The sequence below is a fragment of the Buteo buteo genome, chromosome 26, assembly GCF_964188355.1.
Source record: "Buteo buteo chromosome 26, bButBut1.hap1.1, whole genome shotgun sequence".
In the NCBI taxonomy this organism is placed as follows: Eukaryota; Metazoa; Chordata; class Aves; order Accipitriformes; family Accipitridae; genus Buteo; species Buteo buteo.
In genome coordinates, this window is record NC_134196.1 from 392,734 (window position 1) to 413,869 (window position 21,136).

At 37.2% G+C, this 21,136-nt stretch overlaps 1 protein-coding gene across 9 annotated transcripts in view; it reads right to left on the minus strand.

Annotated features, from left to right (window-relative positions):
• The window catches only part of ATF7IP (activating transcription factor 7 interacting protein), a 106,280-nt gene that overhangs the window by 9,592 nt on the left and 75,552 nt on the right, over positions 1-21,136 (minus strand). For 6 of the 9 annotated variants that reach the window (XM_075057908.1, XM_075057910.1, XM_075057906.1 and 3 more), the window contains one exon: positions 13,888-20,566. In XM_075057908.1, coding sequence (XP_074914009.1) covers positions 19,037-20,566 — 1,530 coding nt within the window. In that variant the 3' untranslated portion in view covers positions 13,888-19,036. Of the gene's footprint in view, positions 1-5,367; positions 5,447-13,887; positions 20,567-21,136 lie in introns of those variants that run through there. The other 3 variants (XM_075057914.1, XM_075057913.1, XR_012654456.1) reach the window with 2 other exon arrangements.

A 21,136-nucleotide genomic window follows, 5' to 3' on the forward strand; every position in this document is an offset into this window, starting at 1 on the left:
CTGAGATTCCAGTTGCTGGAAACCAGGTCGGAATTGCACCAGCCACAGGAAATGATAAAAGATAACCAACTAGACTTCGCTAAATAAATGGAAACAAACAGGAAAGGCTAATTTAGCTACTTAAGTAAAAAATCAGCAAGGAAAACAGGAAGACTGAGTGCATAGTCAGCACAGGACTAAGGTTAAAAGTCATACGGGAACAGTTCCAGTGCTCAATGAACACAGGATCATATTAATTAAAAATGTGGACCTGGAGGACACAGAATAATCTGATTTATGGAAATGAGCATAAAATGGAAAAGAAGAGGGACTAATTTCCATACCGGAAAATCAGCCTACAACACTGCAGTTATAGCAGGAAGGACTTTTAATCAGCATACTAATTCAGAAGTGGTATAATGTCGTCACAGAACAGCAAATATACCATAAGCTTGTTAAAGAATAAGACAAAAAATGATCCAGAAAACTACAGATTTGTTAATCAGATAAAACAGCTTATGAAATAAAAAACTGATACTGTATATATTTAATCATTTTTTCTACAAAAAGATAAATGCAAAAAAAAAAAAAAAGAGGAACATCAAGAGTACACTTGTGTAGCTTGCTTAGATTACAAATCCACTTTAGACTAGGGACAGGTATCAGCTAAATCTATTAGTTGTTTTAGTATTTTTATGAAATAATTTGATGTAGTGATCTACACAGATATTTAATAAAAGGGGCAACAAGGGGACTGTACAAGTACAGCAAGATACTTGCAGACAGAAAAGTATTTAGATTATTCTTTGATAAAAGGATGACAACAATTGTTCTGAACAGAAATTAACAACACTTTCTCAAATGTTACGCAACATTTTCATTAATAATTTTTGCACACATCAGAAGGTGTGCACTATGTTTAGTTGCCACCAGTATGGAGGTGGACCAAAATATCACACAGGAACAAAGGTAAGACTTGAGAACTAGAAAAAAGGTGACACTAGAGAGTGCAACATGACCCATTTAGGAATTGGTAAGAACTTCTACTATTAACGTGGGAAATCATGTGCGGGACAGTGAAGATGATCAGGAAAACCGGCATATGTTGTTAATTATGGAATGTCTGTGCGTTGCTTGTCTGATAAAGAAGAGAGGAAATGCAAATCTAGGCTGCATCAGGCAAGTTTTTCCACAGTGTGATGGTAATACTTTTTTCCCCTACATGAAGCACTGTTTGAATGCAAACTGCTGTATGTAAAAAAGGGGCTGGAAGTTAAGAGACAGGTGTTTCTGTGTTAATAACGTGGGTTTCAAAATGCCAAACCAACAGCTGCTGAAGGACAGCTACTCTGGTTTGTAGGAGTACTGTGTCCAAACCCAGTGGCTCAAGCATGATTAGAGGTCCTAGTCACTGTGACACTAAAACAAAACGAAACAAAAAAACCCCACAAACCCCACCCCCAAAACCAACCAAACAAAAATCCGCCACCCTCAAAACATGATTAGCCCTTAAAGATAATGCACAGGGTTTTGTTTATCCACCATGACTGAAGACTGGGCCTGATGACAGTCTATATAGGTCTCCTCTTCCATGACCCAATACAGAAACTCTGATTTCAGCTTAATAACCTCACAAAACACCTAAAAATTCCATAGTTGTTAACCTAAAATTTAAGTCTAATTTACCCTATATGTATACTTTGGAATACAGTATTACAGATACTAATTATTGATTCAAATGGAAACTTCATTGGAAAAAGGAAGGCATGGAGAGTAGATTACATGAACAAGTTTAAAAATCCTCCACAATATTAAAATATAGTTTCAACCCAATTCTTTAGTAATTTCAACCAACAAGGACACACATCGTAGTTGTATACTACCATAGTTGTACCAGGAGAGATTTAAAGGGCAGCACATAATAGACACCTCTCTCCAGATATTAACATCTATTTAAATGCCTTTTATAAGTAACAGAATTAGGTTTACTTAGTATGCAGGTGACAGTGCTTTAAACAAAATAATCAGGATCTGAGCGTTTCCAGGAACACTATGTAAGTGTTGCTCTTCTATTTGAATTAGTACTGAACTGATATTCCAGCATACTGCAGTAAACACAATAAAGCTGGAGGTACTTTCTATCCTGAGGTTGTGTACCGATAAATCTAGAACAAATTAAAACTTGCTCCACATTTGCTGTAAACAAAGTGCATCAGAAAAAATATTTGGCCAAAGGTATATACATGCATATGATTGTGCAAAAGCTGTCAGAAGTGTACTCTTCCTGTTTTTAACCTGAATGCTATTATCAGAACACATGAATTACTTCCCAAGAAACTTGCTCAAAATCCTAGAGATGTGTTTTCACTACATGGTGAAACTCAAGCTTTTATTAGGGTTTGAGTCCATACATTTCTACCGCTTATATGAAAAATACTGACTCTAAACATAACGAACTCTAAACATAAACTAATCTGCATGGCTGCAGACTATGAGTGAGAGTCTGGCTTCTGCTCTGCAGTGAAGAGACATACAGGAGCTAACCCAGCCTGAAAGTACCCCACTAACCCTCTTCCTGATGAAAGGACCATTTTCTAAAACCTGACAACTAAGGGGAAAGAATCTCAGAATATCCCACAGGAGAAAATTGTTAGATAACTGGCTCAAGCCCCCAAAAAAGAAGCTGAGGAAGAATTAAGTTACTATCCTGTAATGCAACTGCAACTCTGCCATGGCTGCTAGCACTTCTAAGCATTCTTACAGTTGCACATGCAACCACAGTGTTGCTCCTTTATGGTAATTGTGAGGTGAAGACATACTTTATGCAATCAGGGAAGAAAAAACTCTCTGAAAAATGTTATTTTTGATAGAAAAAGATTAGCTGAAATACATTACAATACTGCGACATGCTACTTTAAAACATACCATAAATCCATTTAGATCTGTTGGTATCTTTTACAGGATATTAAATAGGACTGGGGAGCTTAACCTTACCTGACAGATTTCCACAGTCCAAGCGCAACCATCTTTCTTATGTTTTTGAGAACTAACCCTCAGAAGAGATGACAGTGGTAAAAACTTGATTCCCTATGCTATTCTGACACTCAGCTATGAGATTCACAGAATCATCAAAATCCTGGCTGGAAAGGACATCTGATGGCTGTGTAATCCAACCTCTTGTTGAAGCTGGACTGTCACCAACACTAATTCAAATGAGTTGCGGTTTTGCCCAGCTGAATCTTGAGAACATTCAAGAGTGGAGTTTCTACCATCCCCTGTGCTGCACTACCTTCCTACTGGGATTTCTTTTCCCCTCAAGCTCAACTTGAACCTCCTGAACTCGTAGTTCATGGCCACTGCCCCTTGCTATGTATCTGGCACTGCTGAGAAGAGTTGTGCTCCATCATCTTTGTGACTATCTATCCTGGTTTCAGCTGGGACAGTGTTAATTTTCTTTCTAGTAGCTGATATAGTGTTGTGTTTTGGGTTTAGTATGAGAAGAATGTTGATTACACACTGGTGTTCCCAGTTGTTGCTAAGTATTTATAACTAAGTCAATTTATACTAAGTTTAGACTAAGTCAAGGATTTTTCAGCTTCTCATGCCCAGCCAGCAAGAAGGCTGGAGGGACACAAGAAGTTGGGAGGGGACACAGCCAGGGCAGCTGACCCCAACTAGCCAAAGGGCTATTCCATGCCATGTGACATCATGCCCAGTATATAAACTGGGGGGAAAGCTGGCTGGGGGCCACTGCTGGGGAACTGGCTGGGCATCAGTTGGTGAATCGTGAGCAATTGCACTGTGCATCACTTGTTTTGTATATTCCAATCCTATTATTATTATTAAATTATTTAATTACTGTCACATTATTATTTTTTTTTCTTCCTCTCTGTCCTATTAAACTGTTTTTATCTCAATCCATGAGTTTTACTCCCCTCCCCCCTGATTTCCTGCCCCCATCCCACTGAGGGGAGTGGTGTGAGCGAGCGGCCAGCTGCATAGTGCTTAGTTGCTGGCTGGGGTTAAACCACAACACTATCCTCCAAGCAGCTCTGTGGTGCCATTACATTGTCTCTCAGTTTGCTCTTTGCCAAACATGCCATGATTTGTCGATCTCTTCTCACCAGTCATGTACTCTAGGCCCCCCACCATCCTGACGCCATCTATTAGGCCCTCTCCAGTGCTACCACAACTCTTCTAAACTCAAGGAAGGGGGACCCAAAATAGGACACCATATTTCAGGTGTGGTTGTGCTAGCATCAGTGTGGGTGGAATACTAACTTAAATTTAAATGAGAACACACTGTTGGCTCATACTCAATTCAGTGTCCACCATATACCCTCTACTGATAAAAAGAACCAGACTGTCAGCTATCTGAATTGCATCACGCTTCTCTAATACTCGTATACCACATGCATTGTCCTTTTGGTGGTACCATTTCATTTCTTCCTCACTGAAAGAAATACTACCGCATACCAATATGATTTTATACATTTCTGTAGTGCCAACACAGAGCAAGTCAAGCTATTAAGAATGTACGTGTAGAACTTGGAACGCACTAGCTAGAGAGATAGCTATAGAGATTGTATAGAGGAATCACACTTCTTAGTGGCTGGTCTTCAGAATGCAGTGCAGGGGCATGCATTTAGAGACCATGCACAACTAAAATTTTACCTCTAATAGTAGAAATATTAATTTTTCAGTTAAGATGACAGTGCAATACATGGTCTTAAGTACAGACTCTTATTACTTCTCTGAAATACTATAATTCTTTGCTAATCCAATGCTAATTATGAGACCTGCCCACAGTTACGCAAGACTTATAAAAAGAATGTATTATTTTAAAAGATTAAGTGCATCCAAACTGCCAAAGGATAAGACCACAACTATACTTAAACCTGGCATACCGTCCCAAAGCAAAGAAGAGAACTGCATTTGGTATTTAAACTCTTGCACACAAAGTTTTTTAGTGAAACAAAATATTAGAAGCTGTAATAATCTAATGCCTGAATACCAACTGTAGAATCAAAAGGTCTTTAATTAATCAGTAAGCAGAAAAATGAAATACATCTTGGAGAGCTTTCCAAAATATAATGAAGGACTCAAATATCTCAAATTATTCCCCAAGCCTAACAGATTTAAGCATAGACAGCAGCAATGCCTAAAATAAGGGAAAGGTAAAAATCTTAAAGACTGTTCTACAGTAAGTAGAATTCCTTTTCTTTAATGCCTATCAGAATTCTTTAACAACAGTCCTGTTTAACTGAAACACCAAGGAATAAAATACGCTAAGCAGAAACAGAAGTTTATTCCTTTCCGTCATTCACGGGATGATATGATACTTGTAGCTCAATTACCCCTGCAGCTAGCAAAATATTTTTCACCTACCTTGAGAAGAGCCATCGTCCTCTTCATCCAGTGTAAGATCAATGACACCTCCTGAATCACTTCCTGTGACCTTCGTGCTCTGAAAGACAAAACTCCTTCATTTTGCAAAAGCAAATCCAGGGAACACAGGTGGAAAAGGGATACGAATTGAACATACAGGAGAAGAGGTCTCAGAATTGATACACTTATTAGAAAGGAACTGATGAAATGAGCAGGAGGAGGAAATTTCAGACAAATTTCCCAGGACTTGAAAAACAGGCAATAACCAAGTGATTGTATTGCAATATCAAATATTAAAGTATTTTTAGCTTTGTAAGGAGTAAAAAAACCTGATGACCACTAGCATATTATTATTTTACAGGTAAATTAATAACAATTTGTTGTTATAGAGTATCTTTCAATTATGACTCTTAACATTTTAATCCGATTGTAATCTGTGCTTTCCTATATAGTAGTATAACCATTTGACAGAACAGTCACCAGGACAATATATTACTTATCTTGAGAAAGCCTGGCCTATGTGCCTATAAAGAAATTGACTTCACAATAAGAAAAAGGGAAAGCTACACTGGAACCTGTATGCTTATAAAACATGTCATCAAAAGCCATCAGAAAACTCCGCTTCTATCCAGCTTTTTAAAGTAATTTCATTACTGCATTTTTATCCGTTATCACAAATTTTAGCATTCCATTATGCTACATATGAAGCCATTTGTAACCTTCTCTCTAAAGAGGATAGAGGGATCTTTTAAGCTGTTGTGAAGGCTAAATGCTATAAAAAAAACCTAGAGGACCATCAAACAAGATTTATTGTCTCGATCAATTGCTGTCCCTTGGCTGTTCAAACTGGAGGGACCACCAGCATTTTCTTTTAAGTGATGGAAAAAATATTGAGGGAGGTCTTATATAATTCTGAGTTTTTAAATATACTTTCTAGAAAAAATCCTGAATGATGTCAATTGCTGCAAAAATCAGGGTTTTTTTTGGCTTTGTATAAGAGGTCATCATTTATTGTTGGACTGAACTGCTACCTATTTATGGATTAGAGTAAACCAGGTTCCTTAGGACAGACAAAGGGTTAAGGAAAGCAACACAATTACCAAAATCTCTGAACAATTAACATGGAAAAAAGCATAGGAGTTATCAGCCCCACATACCCTGTACAAATACCAACATGATAAATCCTAGGAAGATCAAGAGATTTTTCTGTGCAGTCAGATGGGGACAGATGCAAAAAGTCTAAACATTGAGATTAACTGCTCTATGACCTTTCATCTGGGTAAAACTAAGCCTTTAAGAGGTCTTAAAGACAATGCTCACACAGGCAAGGCTTTGAGGAGAGGGAAAAGAGGTATTGTACAATTACTAAACACAAACAAAAGCTGCATGCAAATTATTGGTCACTGAATTTGGAGTGCCTGATGTGATTGATCTCTTCATTATGCATTATTACAACCTCATTTCTTCTTGCCTTAAGTTCTGATGCTGCCATTGATGGAATTCTGCTAATAACTTACATGACACAATTGGAGTGAGAAATACCTAACTACTTATGTTGACAGGCAACAGAAGAGACCTCTATAGGGACTCTGTCTTTGCTATACATAGAGAAACATCTTTCAGATTTATTAACCATGGAATTCTTCTGCTGAGAGATTTCTATTTCAAAGACTTTCCAGCTTCAGTTTTCTCAATGAGCTGATTACCCACTTGAAGCTTAAGATAAAAGGCACATTCAAATAATCAATGATTACTGGATTAGCATAAAGTCAAGAGGAATTTCATGCCAACTTGATAATCTTCCCAGACAACGATGTGTATATTGAACTATGTCTCTCTGCCAGGAGAAAACAGACTGAAAAATGGAGGGGTAGATTTATAAGGAATTGGAGAAAGAAAAAACTAACACTAAGCTATTCATTTCTCCCCACTGTAAAATACATTAGTCTGAAGTAACTTCCTTTCAATTCTTCCTCTGCAAGGAAATCTAAATCCTTAGAAAAATACTCTATGAAAGCTAACTGTTTTGAAGCCCTACTACTTAACTGTGCCAGTTCAGAAAGTTCTTCGCACTTCCAAGTCAGCAAGTGTCACTGCAAGCATTTTTTTATTTTGGTGTGTCTGGAAGGCCAAAATCTTGAGTTAAACAGGCAATTATTAAATGATAAATCCAATCACCTGACGAGGTCTCATACATGCACTTCTCAGGAGGAAAGACCTTGTAGTTAGCCACACTATTTAAGGTTTTCTACTAAACAACCCTGGTAGCAATCTCCTCAACAGGAACTCTCCATTAAGTAGTTAGGCTCTTTCCACAACCCACACTAGAAGTTGCAGATCTGCAGGGCAGCATTTTGAATGGTGCTCTGTGGTACATCCCCCAGTCCTGGTTGCAGGGCCCACAACCCAGCTGCTCCAAGAAGATGCTGTACTCTGCACACAGCACACCCTGAAGTCCTGACTCCCCAGAGCCCCCAACTACATTCCCCTAGTTCACCGAGCAGGCATCTCCCTTGAATGAAATTCAAGAGGTATGGGAAAATTTTAAGGAAACCTGAAACACTGAAAAAGCTGCACATTGTGTTTCCTACCTAGGCGGGTATGGTGTAGGCAGGTTACCCCACACAGAATAGACTGCTAATCATGCCTGCCATAAAGGTCAGGATTTTGACTATTCAGAGCATCCACCTACATTCAAAAGGAGGAGGAGTATCCATTTCTATATCCTGTAGTGTTGGCATACAGTCTTCAGATACTTGTAGGTATCTCAAATCCAGGAAAGAAAAGGAGGTTCAGGAAGAACTGAGAATTGGGTATTAGAAGACTGGTCCACACTACTTCTTTTACGGTGAAATTAAGCATCTCCATGATCTGAGTGAGGAGCTTTATCACCCTATCCCAGATGTTTCTGGAGAGTTGTCACTTACCACCTGAATGGTTAAGGCCTACAAATGGAACCATTTGAAATCATCCCTGCCAAAACCAAGTAATAAATGGTTTTCAGAAAATCCTGTGCCCAACCCATCAAGAAAATAAAAACGTCCCTTTTGAGTATCATGACTATTTTACTCAGAAAGTCTCTCAGGGAAATTTTTGTTGCTACAAGGACTTGTGAAAACTCCAGTTTATAACAGAGGTATGTTTGAGGAAAGGCTTGAGACAACTGTTATTGCTTTTGTAAAAAGAAGGGAATGGGATTCTGAGGAGAAGACTGCCATGTTGCACATCAGAAGAGGAGATTCAGATGTGCTGCTCTGGGCAAAATTAGAAACCAGCTTAAGAAGGCTTGCAGCCCTGATGAAGGCAAAGAGAAGCCTGACATTGGGCTTTCAGTCATGTGTGAACAACATTCACATTTATGTCAAAAATTGAAATAAGAGAAGCAGCTCCTAATATTAGATTTCAGCAAGCATTTGGGCAGAAACTGGTAATGCAGAAAAGCAAAGCCAAGACATTCTGGTCTGCTATTAGCTGTCAGCTTTCTCCAAAAAAAGGAAGCCAAAACCCTGAACCTGCTGCAGCTTATCTCTGCAGAAGAGCAAGATGATGCAATTATAACACCTTTTCATCAGCACAGTCATGCTAGTGAAATAACACCATTTAATGAGAACGCAAAACATATGCCTGGTGCTTTAGTTCATATATTGCCTAGCAAGTCTGAATAACAGAAGATTCAGTTGCCTTAGAATATCAAATACGCTGGAACAGAAACAAAACAACCACAGCAACATAAAGTGATCCCTATCTATTTAAAGATCACAGTTACAAAAAACCCAAAGCAAACAAAACCACAACACCCCAAATCACTGTTTCATAATTTGTCAGAACCAGAGCACCAGTCTCCAAGCAGACCAGAAGCGGCACTTAAATCTGATTATTTACAACAGCATCTGGGTAGTTTCTAGTAATCAAAGAGAAAAAAGTTTACACTGAGATTTAAAATATATGTAAACTGCCAAACTCCCTTTTCCATCCTTCTTAACAGCTCATGTATCTTAATGTATATGACTTTAAACTCCAAGTAAGTAGAAATCCTCCAAAACACTGTCATTCACGCTGCCATTTTGGACGTGTTTTATTCACAGCTGATGAGGTAGCTTTATACAACCTGGAAGCAGCAACATCACGAAGTGAACTATCCAATTAACAACTATATCTGAGCTGACTTAGTTTAAATCTTTCTCTGCTTTCATGTAACAGCCATGAGTATATCAATCTTAACACAAGACAATGCAATGAAAAGAATAAATTAAAAATGGAATTAAAAATTAAACCTAACAAATCCTACTCTGAAATGTCACAGTTTTGAAGATAAATGTGAAAAAAAATTTAGGAAGAAAGCAAGGAAAATACAAGACCACATGTTTTCCTGACTTCCTAATTTTAATATAGCCACATCTTTATTCTTCATCTGGTTGGTGAGCTTCCATTTGCAATTAAGATGTTTTGCACAAAAACAAGTGTCCTGTAACTGAATGTTTCATACTGAAGTCTAATGCAGATCCAGCCCAAGAAGATGCACATAACTTAAGAGTGGAAAGGCAAAACACTCGTTGAAGTTGGGGAAGAGGATTGCAAGGTATGATTAAGAGCAGAAACAAAGGTGAAAAAAGGAAGCAGGACAAGGAAAAAAGGCAGCAGGGGAAAAGAGAATTACAAGCCAAGCAGCAGCTGAGCATGCACGACCACAAATACAGAAGGATGTAATGCTACTCTGCTATTCTCATTCAGTGTTGTTTTTCCTGAAACAGCCAGCCAAGGAGAAGGCACTTCACATCTACAATCTTGATCTGTTTTGGAAAGTGCATTCTTGAAAGAAAATCTTGTCAAATTGCAGGCCCTCGGCCCCAGCTTCTTCAGTTTGCAGGGTCATGTCCACACCTACCACATTTACCACTATATAACTATCCCTGGGCTCTCTTTGCATGCCAAATGCCCCAGGCAAGCATCTAACTGGGCAAGTGTGATGGAAAAGTGTTTTAATGCCAAGCACATAACTTGTGAAAGCAGCAAATGAAAGACCCTAGAAGAGGGGCAAAACCAAAAGAGTAAATCCTCCCTTTCAAATATCTGAGTGAAACCTGGTAAATCCTGAAGCAGAGGCTAGGTCATAACCTCCTCTAAACACCACTTAATCAGTTAAGTGTAAACTGCTTTATAGTGCATATGGAAGATAAAATAATGAAAAGTATTTATAAAATGAATGCAACTATTCAGATGTGCATTTTCTCACTTACTATTAGAAATTGGTATTTTTAAGTGTTCTACTAGCTGCAAAACTTTAGCTGAAAAGTGATCTGTAGTACTGATTCTTCTGAGTAACATTTTCAGATTTTTTTTTACCATGAAAACTACTAGAACCAGACTAATTTCTTACATAAAGTCTCTATTCATATTACAGTAATTACACTTCAATTCAGGGTTTTCGACAAAAGGATTGGTAAAAGTGACCTATACTCAGAATCTCGTGCATTTTCCACTGCATATACCCTGACAACGTAACATCTGCTTTCTTCCAAACCCAACCACTTAAGTCTTTTTAACAATTAAAGAAAGCACTGAGAAATAGATATACTGACAAATAAGATATACTTATGGGAAGAAGTCTAGGAAAAAGTGGCCATAATACAGTTTTCCTTGAGGAAGAAAAGAATTATACAGTGACTTTTAGAACCAATGCCATACAGATATCATAGAAATTTCAAAAAAGAAGTATAACAAAAGTATAATAGAGTTCTTATAGGTAATAAAAATCCTGGAACTTGTTAAAGATGCATAAATACAGTGAACAGGGTCACCTGAATCTAAAGTAACAATTAAGATTTGCAATAAAACTAATGTAAATGCTTTATGGTTAAGAACTTTCTTCCTTCTTTTGGAAGACTGTTATTATATCCCCTGTGCCACTGACTGGAATATCTAATAATTAACCTACAAACTAGTCAATAGTAAATTAATAAAGGGAAATCAGAAAGGAATCAGCCTCACAATAAAATGAAGGGCTGTTGAAATGATTCTGAAGCAGTTTCCTCATCTGCCTCTGAAAAAGTAGGGACATTGAGACAGGCTACTGTCTTTTTATGTTTTTCCACAAGCTGAGACCATTTCACACTGTTGTAAAACACACTGTAGTGGGAGAAAGAATATCACTTTAGCTTTGCTATCCATCAACTTTTTCAAATCAGAACTGCTGCAAATTAGGTTGACTCATCATTTGTAATTTTGAAAGGAAAGAAAAAAAAGGGGGAGGGGGATAGAGAAAAAAGCTATTCCTATTTCATGGGGAAAACAAATACAAGGAAGGAGACTGAATTTAAAGGCCAAAGCACATATGTTGAGAAAAGGAGGTATCTCCCACTGTAACTACAAGAGTGAGATTAACAGAGAAAGTAGTTATATCATCACAGCATATATATGTCAATGGCAAACTACTGAAGAAAACTGGGAAAGAAATCTCTAAAACTCAAATTGAACAGCAAATGCTACCTATTGCATCATTTTGTATAACAGCACACATACACATGCCAACACGCACATGTATTGTACCACATGAAAATCCAAAAGGTAAATGTTGGTATCTTGAAGAAAGTTTTCAATATGCACTTCTGTATTCACATATGATATATATGATTTAAAAAAAGTTTTGGTATTATATAACGCCACGGTTCATCACATAGAGATAACAATGCTATTCATTGTAATGCCACCTGCTTTTCATAAAGGAACATTTCAGTAAGTAAAAGTGAAAAACGAAGGGAAAAAAAATGCAACAACAAAAAATACAGTGCAAAATAAAAATTAATTCCAGGGTAGTAAAGATCAAAATTCTGAAGATTATGTGTGGCACACTGACACAGTGCAGACAATTTTATTATCAACAGTTTCTACAGTAACAAAACAGAAAAAATTCTGAGGGTTGTAAAACAGACAATCCATGAAGCATCACACCACCACAATCATACATGACGCACCAAGGCGTTATATAATAGCAAAATCAATCTTAAATTATGGGGAGCGATAAAAATATGTTCTGGGGACAGGGTGTGTGTGGGGAGGGTGGTGATATGGTGTTTGTATGCATAATTATAAGGCCCATATTACGTTTTTAGTCACCCATACAAAACTACAGATTTCAAGCACAGTCTAAGCAGCTGTGGAAATTTTTTTTAATACATTTTTGAGCATATCTCAGTCACTAACTGCTTCAATGTCATGTCAAGACTTGTCACTCCTTAACAGTTACTTTTTCCAATGCAGTAACTCCCACAAAATTGAAGTAATTATTCCAGCCTTACAAAGCTGTCATGAAAATTTATTTGACCAGGTATACCAAATGTATTTGTCATCTCTTACCAAGATAAAAATGAAAATGAAAATGCAATGAAGTTGGCAGTTTCCCAAGATCATAGTTTGCACAAACAAAATTTCACAGGGCTGCAATACATGTTTTGATAGCGTGTGGTTGCATACTCGTGTAACACTCAAATATTATTAACAGATATTTTATGTATTGCATTTGCAACATTGCTGTGTACCCCTTACCCTTAATTAGTACTGTGCAACACCTCTTACAGAACAAGAACAAAGCAAGCATGGAAAAAATGAATAACCAGTCTTAGTAACCCTTGTGTATTATATACCCTCTCATTTCTTTTGTGTAAAGACTACACTACACGTTGGCTCTGCTACCCTTATTGATAAGAATCATACACCAAGAAGGCTGAGAGATTGGTTGCCAGAAATGCTGTTTTTAGGCACTAGCTATCATAATTCCAACTAAAAGCCACAAAGGAACTCTTGACACAATGCTTAAAGTATTTCTCTGCTACTGTGACTTTGTTTTTCCTTAATCAAAACAGTTAAAAGGGTATATAATAAACACATACATGCATGCATGTGCACATACACATCTCTCTACTAGTTCTTACTCTTTTAAGGTGAAACATCTACCTTGTTCTCCCAAAAGCCCACTGACAGTTTCCCAACACTATTATGTAGGATGGCCATCTTGGATGATGGAAGATCACCTTACTAATCAGTAAATATATTTATAGTACTTTTCAGATTAGTTTAATGTGGTCTTTAAAAGCTATTATCCATGTCTGGTGCAATGACATCATCAGCTGGATTGTTTTAATATTCCTCTCCATTTTTTGGCCCCAAATGACAACTCGGAGCCTACAAAACACAAGTATATTTACTTGCTGCAAGCTGCTCTCAGTAACTGCGGGGTGGTTTAGGTAACACTGATATGGTCTCAGGGAAAGAAAAATCACTTTAAAGATCATACAATTTTGTTCCTTACATGAGCCACCCAATTCAGCTACGTGATGTCCTGTTGGAATTTTTTCAGATTTTTTTTTTAAAATTCATTTTATAAACTGTCCTCCTGCTAACATCTTTATAATTTAGATTTCTAATTAGTCTCAGGTAAAGGTTCCACCTCAGAGATAACAGCTAGTTGCGTTTTAAACAGCACAAATGTAACCCCAGGGTCAGAGACAAAAATCAAGTAGCCCATTTTACATATATAATTATGCATGTTTATTTTCAGTGACAAAACCATGAAATGCAAGGAACATATTCATCAATAATGCTTCAACAATATAGAATTAATAGCTGCTTATAAACTGTAAGCTGACATATCCACTTTGTTCACATTGTTTCCCAACAGATATTCACAAATTCTGTTACACATTGCAAAGTAAAGGGAAAGGAGTTATAAATGTACTTTATTAACATTTTACCTGATGAATTTCCAATAGTCAGCAAAATATCTTAAATGAAACTGTAGTTCAACCAAACAAATCAAGGCATGTCAGAAACAATGGGAAATGGATAGGACACTGGTGGTGGTTTTTTTTTTGTTTTTTTTTTTTTTTTTAAACTAATATTAGCTGAAAAGGTGAAAAGCACAGATGAAATTTAGACTGAAAAAAGATTTACTCCATAAGAGGATAAGGTGCACCTGGAGTGGAGAACAGGGAAGAAAAGACTATTCACTTGACCTGGTGTTTTAATAAAGATAACGTAAACATTCTTTAGCAGATTGACTTTATGCCATCCATTTTTAACACATCCAACCCCATTCAAATTTGTTCACTGTTATTTTACGTCACAATGTAATAAAAGTTGCTTTCATAGATTCTCTTAGTATACCATAGCTATATTCATATATAATATATATAAATCCTGTATCTATAAGTGGGATTCATAATAAAATACTGAAAAACCATTCTAAAGATTTGTTATATAATTAAAAATGCCTTTGCCTCTGTAACAATATTATTTACCCCAATACATTAAAAGTGCTTGTCATGTCTTCAGAAATGCAATTCTAGGACCTGAGGCACTGGAATGGCCATTGATAAAATGACTGGGACTGGATAACAACTCTTAAATTTCTGCGTACGCAGGAAAAGTTCAAAGACTAACACAAATATAGTAAGATGCCCCCTCCCACACCTCTGTGGCCATTTCTTTTGGAGCAAGAAGCAGAGGAAGGCTGAAAAAGGAGCAGCAGTCATACAGCAAAATCATACGTCCGAGCTGCTTACTGAAAACTTTGACTACGCTGATCTTAACAGTATGCAACTATTGAGAAGATAACTCAGGATAATCAAAGAGATGTACCAGACTAAAAACACAACAAAGCCAAGAACATGTTCAATTTCAAAGCATCCTTCCAATGCCTTCAGGTATCTGACATTGTGCACAATGGAGCTCTTCAGGGGGCACACAGAATGTGGGTAAAGAACATTTACCTTCTAGATCTCCCACACTGTAGGTCACAGTACCTTACTGCGGGAATGAATTACTTAAATACCAATAAAAGAATAAAAAATTTAACATACTGTAAGATACTGTGCTAACTTCATAAAAATAAAAAGTAATTAGGGTACTCCTTGAAGTAACAGCAGAGATTTCCAAACTTACCAGGAAAAAGCACAGAAAACACAAGTTCTAGATTCACAGCACCAGTACCAAACCTGCATTATGAAAATGAGATGCAGAACTAAATATATGGATGTATTATGTAAGGTTCCAGTCACTCCCCACTGTTTTCAGAGTCATCTCCATCAAGGGAAATGGAATTTAATCAATGACATGGCAGCCATAATTTAAAAAATTACTTTAGTTGACTTAGTTAAGGCTAAGCACTGTTTTTTTTGCAAATGAAATGAAATATTTTAGGAAAAGATCTAATTAGAAAATTCAAGAGTGGCAGATGACTAATTTCTTTCAAACTATATTTGCTATATTCAGATTTTTAAAGTGAATTTTAAATGATGATTAACAATTTTGCATTACGTTTACATCAAAAGTCTAAGTTTAAGTTTAGACAGACAAACTGTACTTAACCTGTTGGTCCACACCAACATGCTTCACCTATAATGGAAAGGAAAAAAAAAAAAAAAAGAAAAAAAGAAAAACTCAGATATCCTGCTGTTTGAGGTTCTCTGCTGATACTGCCATTAGAGAGTCCAATTCATGTTCATTTTGACAGAATTCATGAAGTTCACACAGCATAACCTGTACTGCAATGAACAGGATTGACTTGAAATTTTATCTCACAGTTTAAAAGGGGGAAAACAAAAAAAAAAGGGCTGGGGGGAAGACCCCCTGCTCCCCATATTACTGTATGCATAGCCAAAGCTGGCTTTACAAAAGCAGCAAAACACTCATTCTGTTTGCCTACTTCAGCTTTTCTAGAAGGGTAATACATGTAGGAAAGACTCATTTAACACTTTGGGTGGGAGGGGGAATAGGAGAAAGATATTTCAGTTCTAGAAGGTTAGAAATACGTTCTATTCATTAGAATTAATTCAAATATTAGTGGAAAGCTTAGGGAACATGGACTCCAGCTCTTGTGAAGCAATAATACTTCCAGCCCAAACCAGGAGTGCTTTTTCTCATTTAAAAAAAAAATTCCCCCCATACAAAAATAAAAAGCTAGTAATACTGCAGTCAGTAGCTTTGAAGTATCAGGTTCAAACTGAAGGTAGTGAGAGGACATTGTATAGTTGGTGCCAACAGAATGAGAATTTAACAAATGAGAAGCCCAAAATACCCAATTGCAAGCCAACAGAATGGAAGTTAAGTTAGAAGCCAAAGGATAATTAGAAGGAATCAGAGACATGCCCAGATTGACCAAAAGAGTCCCTTTTTCAATTTAAATCACCAACTACATTTGTGTTAAGGAATGAAACAAGCAGCAATACGCTGTTACAGTAAGTTACCTAGATGCAGTTAGGACCAGAGCAGGGCATGTGGTCAGTATGACCACAGTATGCAGCAAGAGGGAACAGAAAAGAATCATCTCCTGGCAACATACTTTTCTTGTTTCTGCAGAATAAATGTTCAACACCTGTATGCTGGAACAAGCAACTACCCGAGACAAAGACAGGACTACTTTATTTTGTGGGGGGAGATAATACATACCCATCTTGATGAAAGTTTAGATTAAATCTCTTCAAACAAGAAATTAAATTTGTTTGGCTGAATTATGAATTTTATGAATCCCTAAAATTTGGAAATTTATGTGACTCTAAAATATCCTAGAATAAGTTACTGCACAGTTCTCCTATATTTCAAGGACTGTTTGCTCTTCATTTTTTCAATTTTTCTTCTTTCTAGCTATTAGGAAGGATTAGTTTCTTTGCCATTTTCATTTGATTTACTCTAGGCTTGACAAAATGATAATCCTGGATCCATTATTTCCTTCCTCTAGTCACTGATGTTGTAAATTAATGCTGCGACTAAGGAAGTGTAGGATTGTGCATAATTAATTATTATATAAACAATTACGTCTCATCAACTAGCTTAATCATTATAACAACAGCAAATAAAAGTGACTGTAAAGACAATACATAAGATGAATATAGCGCTTTCAAAACATTTTAATCTTTAGCATGATCCATCAGAAAATGGAACACACTGTGCTGGTCTTACACTTTGGAAAACTGATGAAGTATGTATGAATAACCTACCCAAAGCTACAAAGGTGAACATTACCAGCCAAGACAAAACTCCAAAGTTCAGACATCAAGTCCTCTGTTCAGACTATAACAAAGTGACAAATCTCATTCAATATTTGAAAGCCTTTCCCAGCAAGGAAGTTCTCCACAGACTTAAAAGTTTGTTATGGTCAATTTGTTATTTCAGCTGGGATCTTTCTCTATTTTGTCCACTGCTGAGCAAGATAACACTTCCAGTGAAGTCCCTAATGTGATAAACCATGTGTGTACACACATACACACACGCATTTCAAAAGGATGAAGCCATTCTTATTTAATTCAGTTGATATAATGGCAAACAGTTGTAAATGCTACAGTTTCTTCTTCCAAAGTGGACCTACCATAATATGTAATTTGATGACCAGTTTTCCATTTTTATTTACAGGAAGATATCTCAATTTGTCAGAATCTGATGAAAATTATGGCATAGAATAGCAGAGACAAACCATGAGTTAGATTTTCAAGTGTGATTAACTAAAAATGAACTATGACTAGCCCTCCTAATTTGTATTTTTTTTCCCATTAAAGAGCCTTTTAAACTACAATTTCATTTCTCTGACAAAATTCACATCCACTATCCTGAGAATTTCTAACCTGTAAAAATCTATGAAAAATGTAATGATAGGATCAGTTTACTATAGTGAACTAATCTAAAAAAGTTAAAATAAAAATAATATTTGGATAGGGTTTGGGTTTGGTAGGGAAGAACAGGATGTGCTTCTTGTGAATTATACTATACTGAGAAAGACTATACTGACTATACTGCAAGGACAATGTGAAATGTAATGGAAGGGGTCGGTGAGAGGAAATACAAAAAAACCCTCTCACAAGATAACACATACAGACGCAACACTTCAACTCTAATTACCTGCTATTTAAGCAATAAAGGTGTTCTCAACTCTTTTAAAGAACCTTTTCCCTGTTTCATGCACAACTGAAGAGATCCCAATTTTATTATAATTTGTATCAAATAGTGCCTTTGGAGAACAGAATGACTTAAATCTTAGCCAGAAATATTAAATAGGAAAAGGAAAGACCTGCAATACAAATCTGTAGCTCACAGAGAAAATCAATTTACAAGAAAGTTAAAAAAAAAAAAAAAAAAAAAGAAAAAGGCACAATCCTCTGGTAGACCTGATAACAATTTGAACAGAGAGGGTGACAGTGGTCAAGCAATTCCAGGTGTTTTCATGCATACGTGTATATTTGTAGTGTATCTGTGTCTATTTCGTTCAGCTTCTACTTTCTCCGTGCTCTTCAGTAATCAAGTATTTCATTTGTAAGATGCTACATTAGTGCCAGACGGCACAAAAGGGTATAATAAATACACTCTTCACAAAATATAGAAGTCATGCACTTAGTGAAGAAAGCATAGCTCTTCAGCTAAGTGGAAATCAGTATTTCCCTCTCATTTTTTTAAAACAGCTCTGCTCAGCCACTTAAAGAGTCCCAGCTGCCACAGAAAGTCATACAAACTCCAAGCCCTGCTCTGTTTAAGTTTCTGTTCCATAGCTCACTTCAGGAGTGCGAACAGGATACTTCTTGCTGAACTAGACCATAAGAAACTTCCTTAGTAGACCAAGTGAAAAAACAAGTCTGGTAATTTTTTCCATTTTAGCAAATCATTTGAAATCAGTTCCATTACAGAAGCATCAAGTCATTGGTTCTTGTTTTATCACACGCTTTATAAAGACAGGTTTGTTACAACAGCCTTGATGGGGACCGGCAGTTAGGTTCCCACTGGCCACATTCTTGGGGAGAAGCACCTTGGAAGAACTGTGGTTCAACAGGACAGGGCTTTTGGAATTCAGAGCTGGGTGTTCCTCAGGGACTAAAGTCACAGAATTAGCGCCCGGTGGCACCACAGATTTCTTAGGGAATAAAATTTTGCTTTGTTCTAGAACAACATGGTTTATAGAAGAGGTGGATGCACCAGATATTGATTCTTTTATCGCTTCGTTTGGGATCTTGCTATATATGTAATTGGGGGCGTTATTCTCCATTATATCTGACCAAGCCCTGTAGCGAACTTCCGCAGCTCCCCAGTAGTGTCTAATAGCAGACTCAGAGCGATGGCCTGTCACTGCCATTATTTCTCTAGGCCCCAGTCCTGCTTCACACAGTAGCTGGATGGTGGTAGTTCGGAGAGAATGATTGGTGTATCGCTGAGAGAGCCTGGCTGCCACACTTATCCTGGGCATCATGGTACCCAAGTAGTTCACACCCATTGGTTCTCTTTTGTACCAGACAGGCTGTTCTTGCATTTGCTCTGACGTTAGCTTTAAAGGATGCAGGTAAAAGGCAGGGGGCTCTGGAGGCAACTTAGACAAATAAAGCTCCAAGGAAAAAACAGGACAGTTTGGGTCCCCTGGCATATCATACATTTTACCCATTTTATGAGGATCTTCTCCATTTTTTCCTTTGCCAGGATACCTAAACATAGCGTATCGACGCCCATTCTTGTCCTTCTCAACAACAAAAGCATCTGGAGCCAGATCTCTTAAAATTTCCCTCCCTCGTTTGGCAAAATGCAACTGCAAATCAAACCACACCTTGTTGACGAGTGCCAGTGGACTGTGCAATCCCAGCACACCAGATTGTTTAATCTTACGCAAGTCCTCAGCAGCTATAGGAGGATGGTGGTGAGTCTCATCCTTTCCCTGCATGCGCAGCATCTTCAGCACGCTCACAAATACCGTGTTTGCACTAGCAAACTCTTTGTCCTTCATTAAGCAAATCTGACGATTATAAGGTGGCATTTTGAGATGCCGGTTTAAGCCAGCACGCATTGACTTGTAGCTTGCCACACTGTAGGTATTTCCATCATGATTCCTTATTGTATAATAAAACTCTCTTAGGATATCATTGAGTTCACTTACTGGGACCAATTCAAAGCTAGGATCCTTGCCATTTTTGGCCAGCCATTGTTTTAATAGGTTAGCTGCCCAGCCAGTCTGCTTGTGGGTGTTTTTGATGCTCTTAGCATCCTCTTCCTCTTCCTCCAAGCCAAAGAGGACATCCTCGGGGAAGTTAAAATTCGTCTGTGCTGCTTCTACTGCTTCTTTATTTTCTGATGAAGTCTCTTCCTGTTTCAACTGCTTTTCGAAACAATTGATCAAAGTTGTACCATCAAATATGCCACAGGTATACGGAACACAGCGAACTACTTTTTGATCTGAGAGCTGTGAAGTGCGGAGCAATACACAATATTTTGGATTTTACACAACAAAAAGCAGGTGGCATTAACTGGATTTTTCAAATGATATGGCATGTCAATTCCATACCTCACTAGCCAATTAAAATGCATCAGGACCTTCTTTCTTAACCATGGCATTACACATGCTTTAACTGATTTGACTGAAAGCAAACCTAGAAACATACACTATAACAGAAGACTGAAAGCCGGAAAGCATCATGTGTCTTATTTCCCTCCTCCTTGCTCACCTTCCATTGATAAATACCACTATCACACACATTCTGTTTTTCCAAAATCTTTTCCGGGTTTCAGGCTCTACTGAAGAAAAAAAATTCCAAAATATGCATCTTATACTGAAAATTAAATCTTAAAACCATACATCTGTCATCCATTCTGGTACTGAATTTCCTACATATCAAGTATTGACAAATGTTTTAATAGCTATAATCCACAGGTATCTTTGAAAAATGAAGTTCCAAACGATCATTCTTTATGAAACGCCTTAATAAAAAGGTAGAGTGAGGCACAGTTCATACTGTATAATACTTGTTATCTT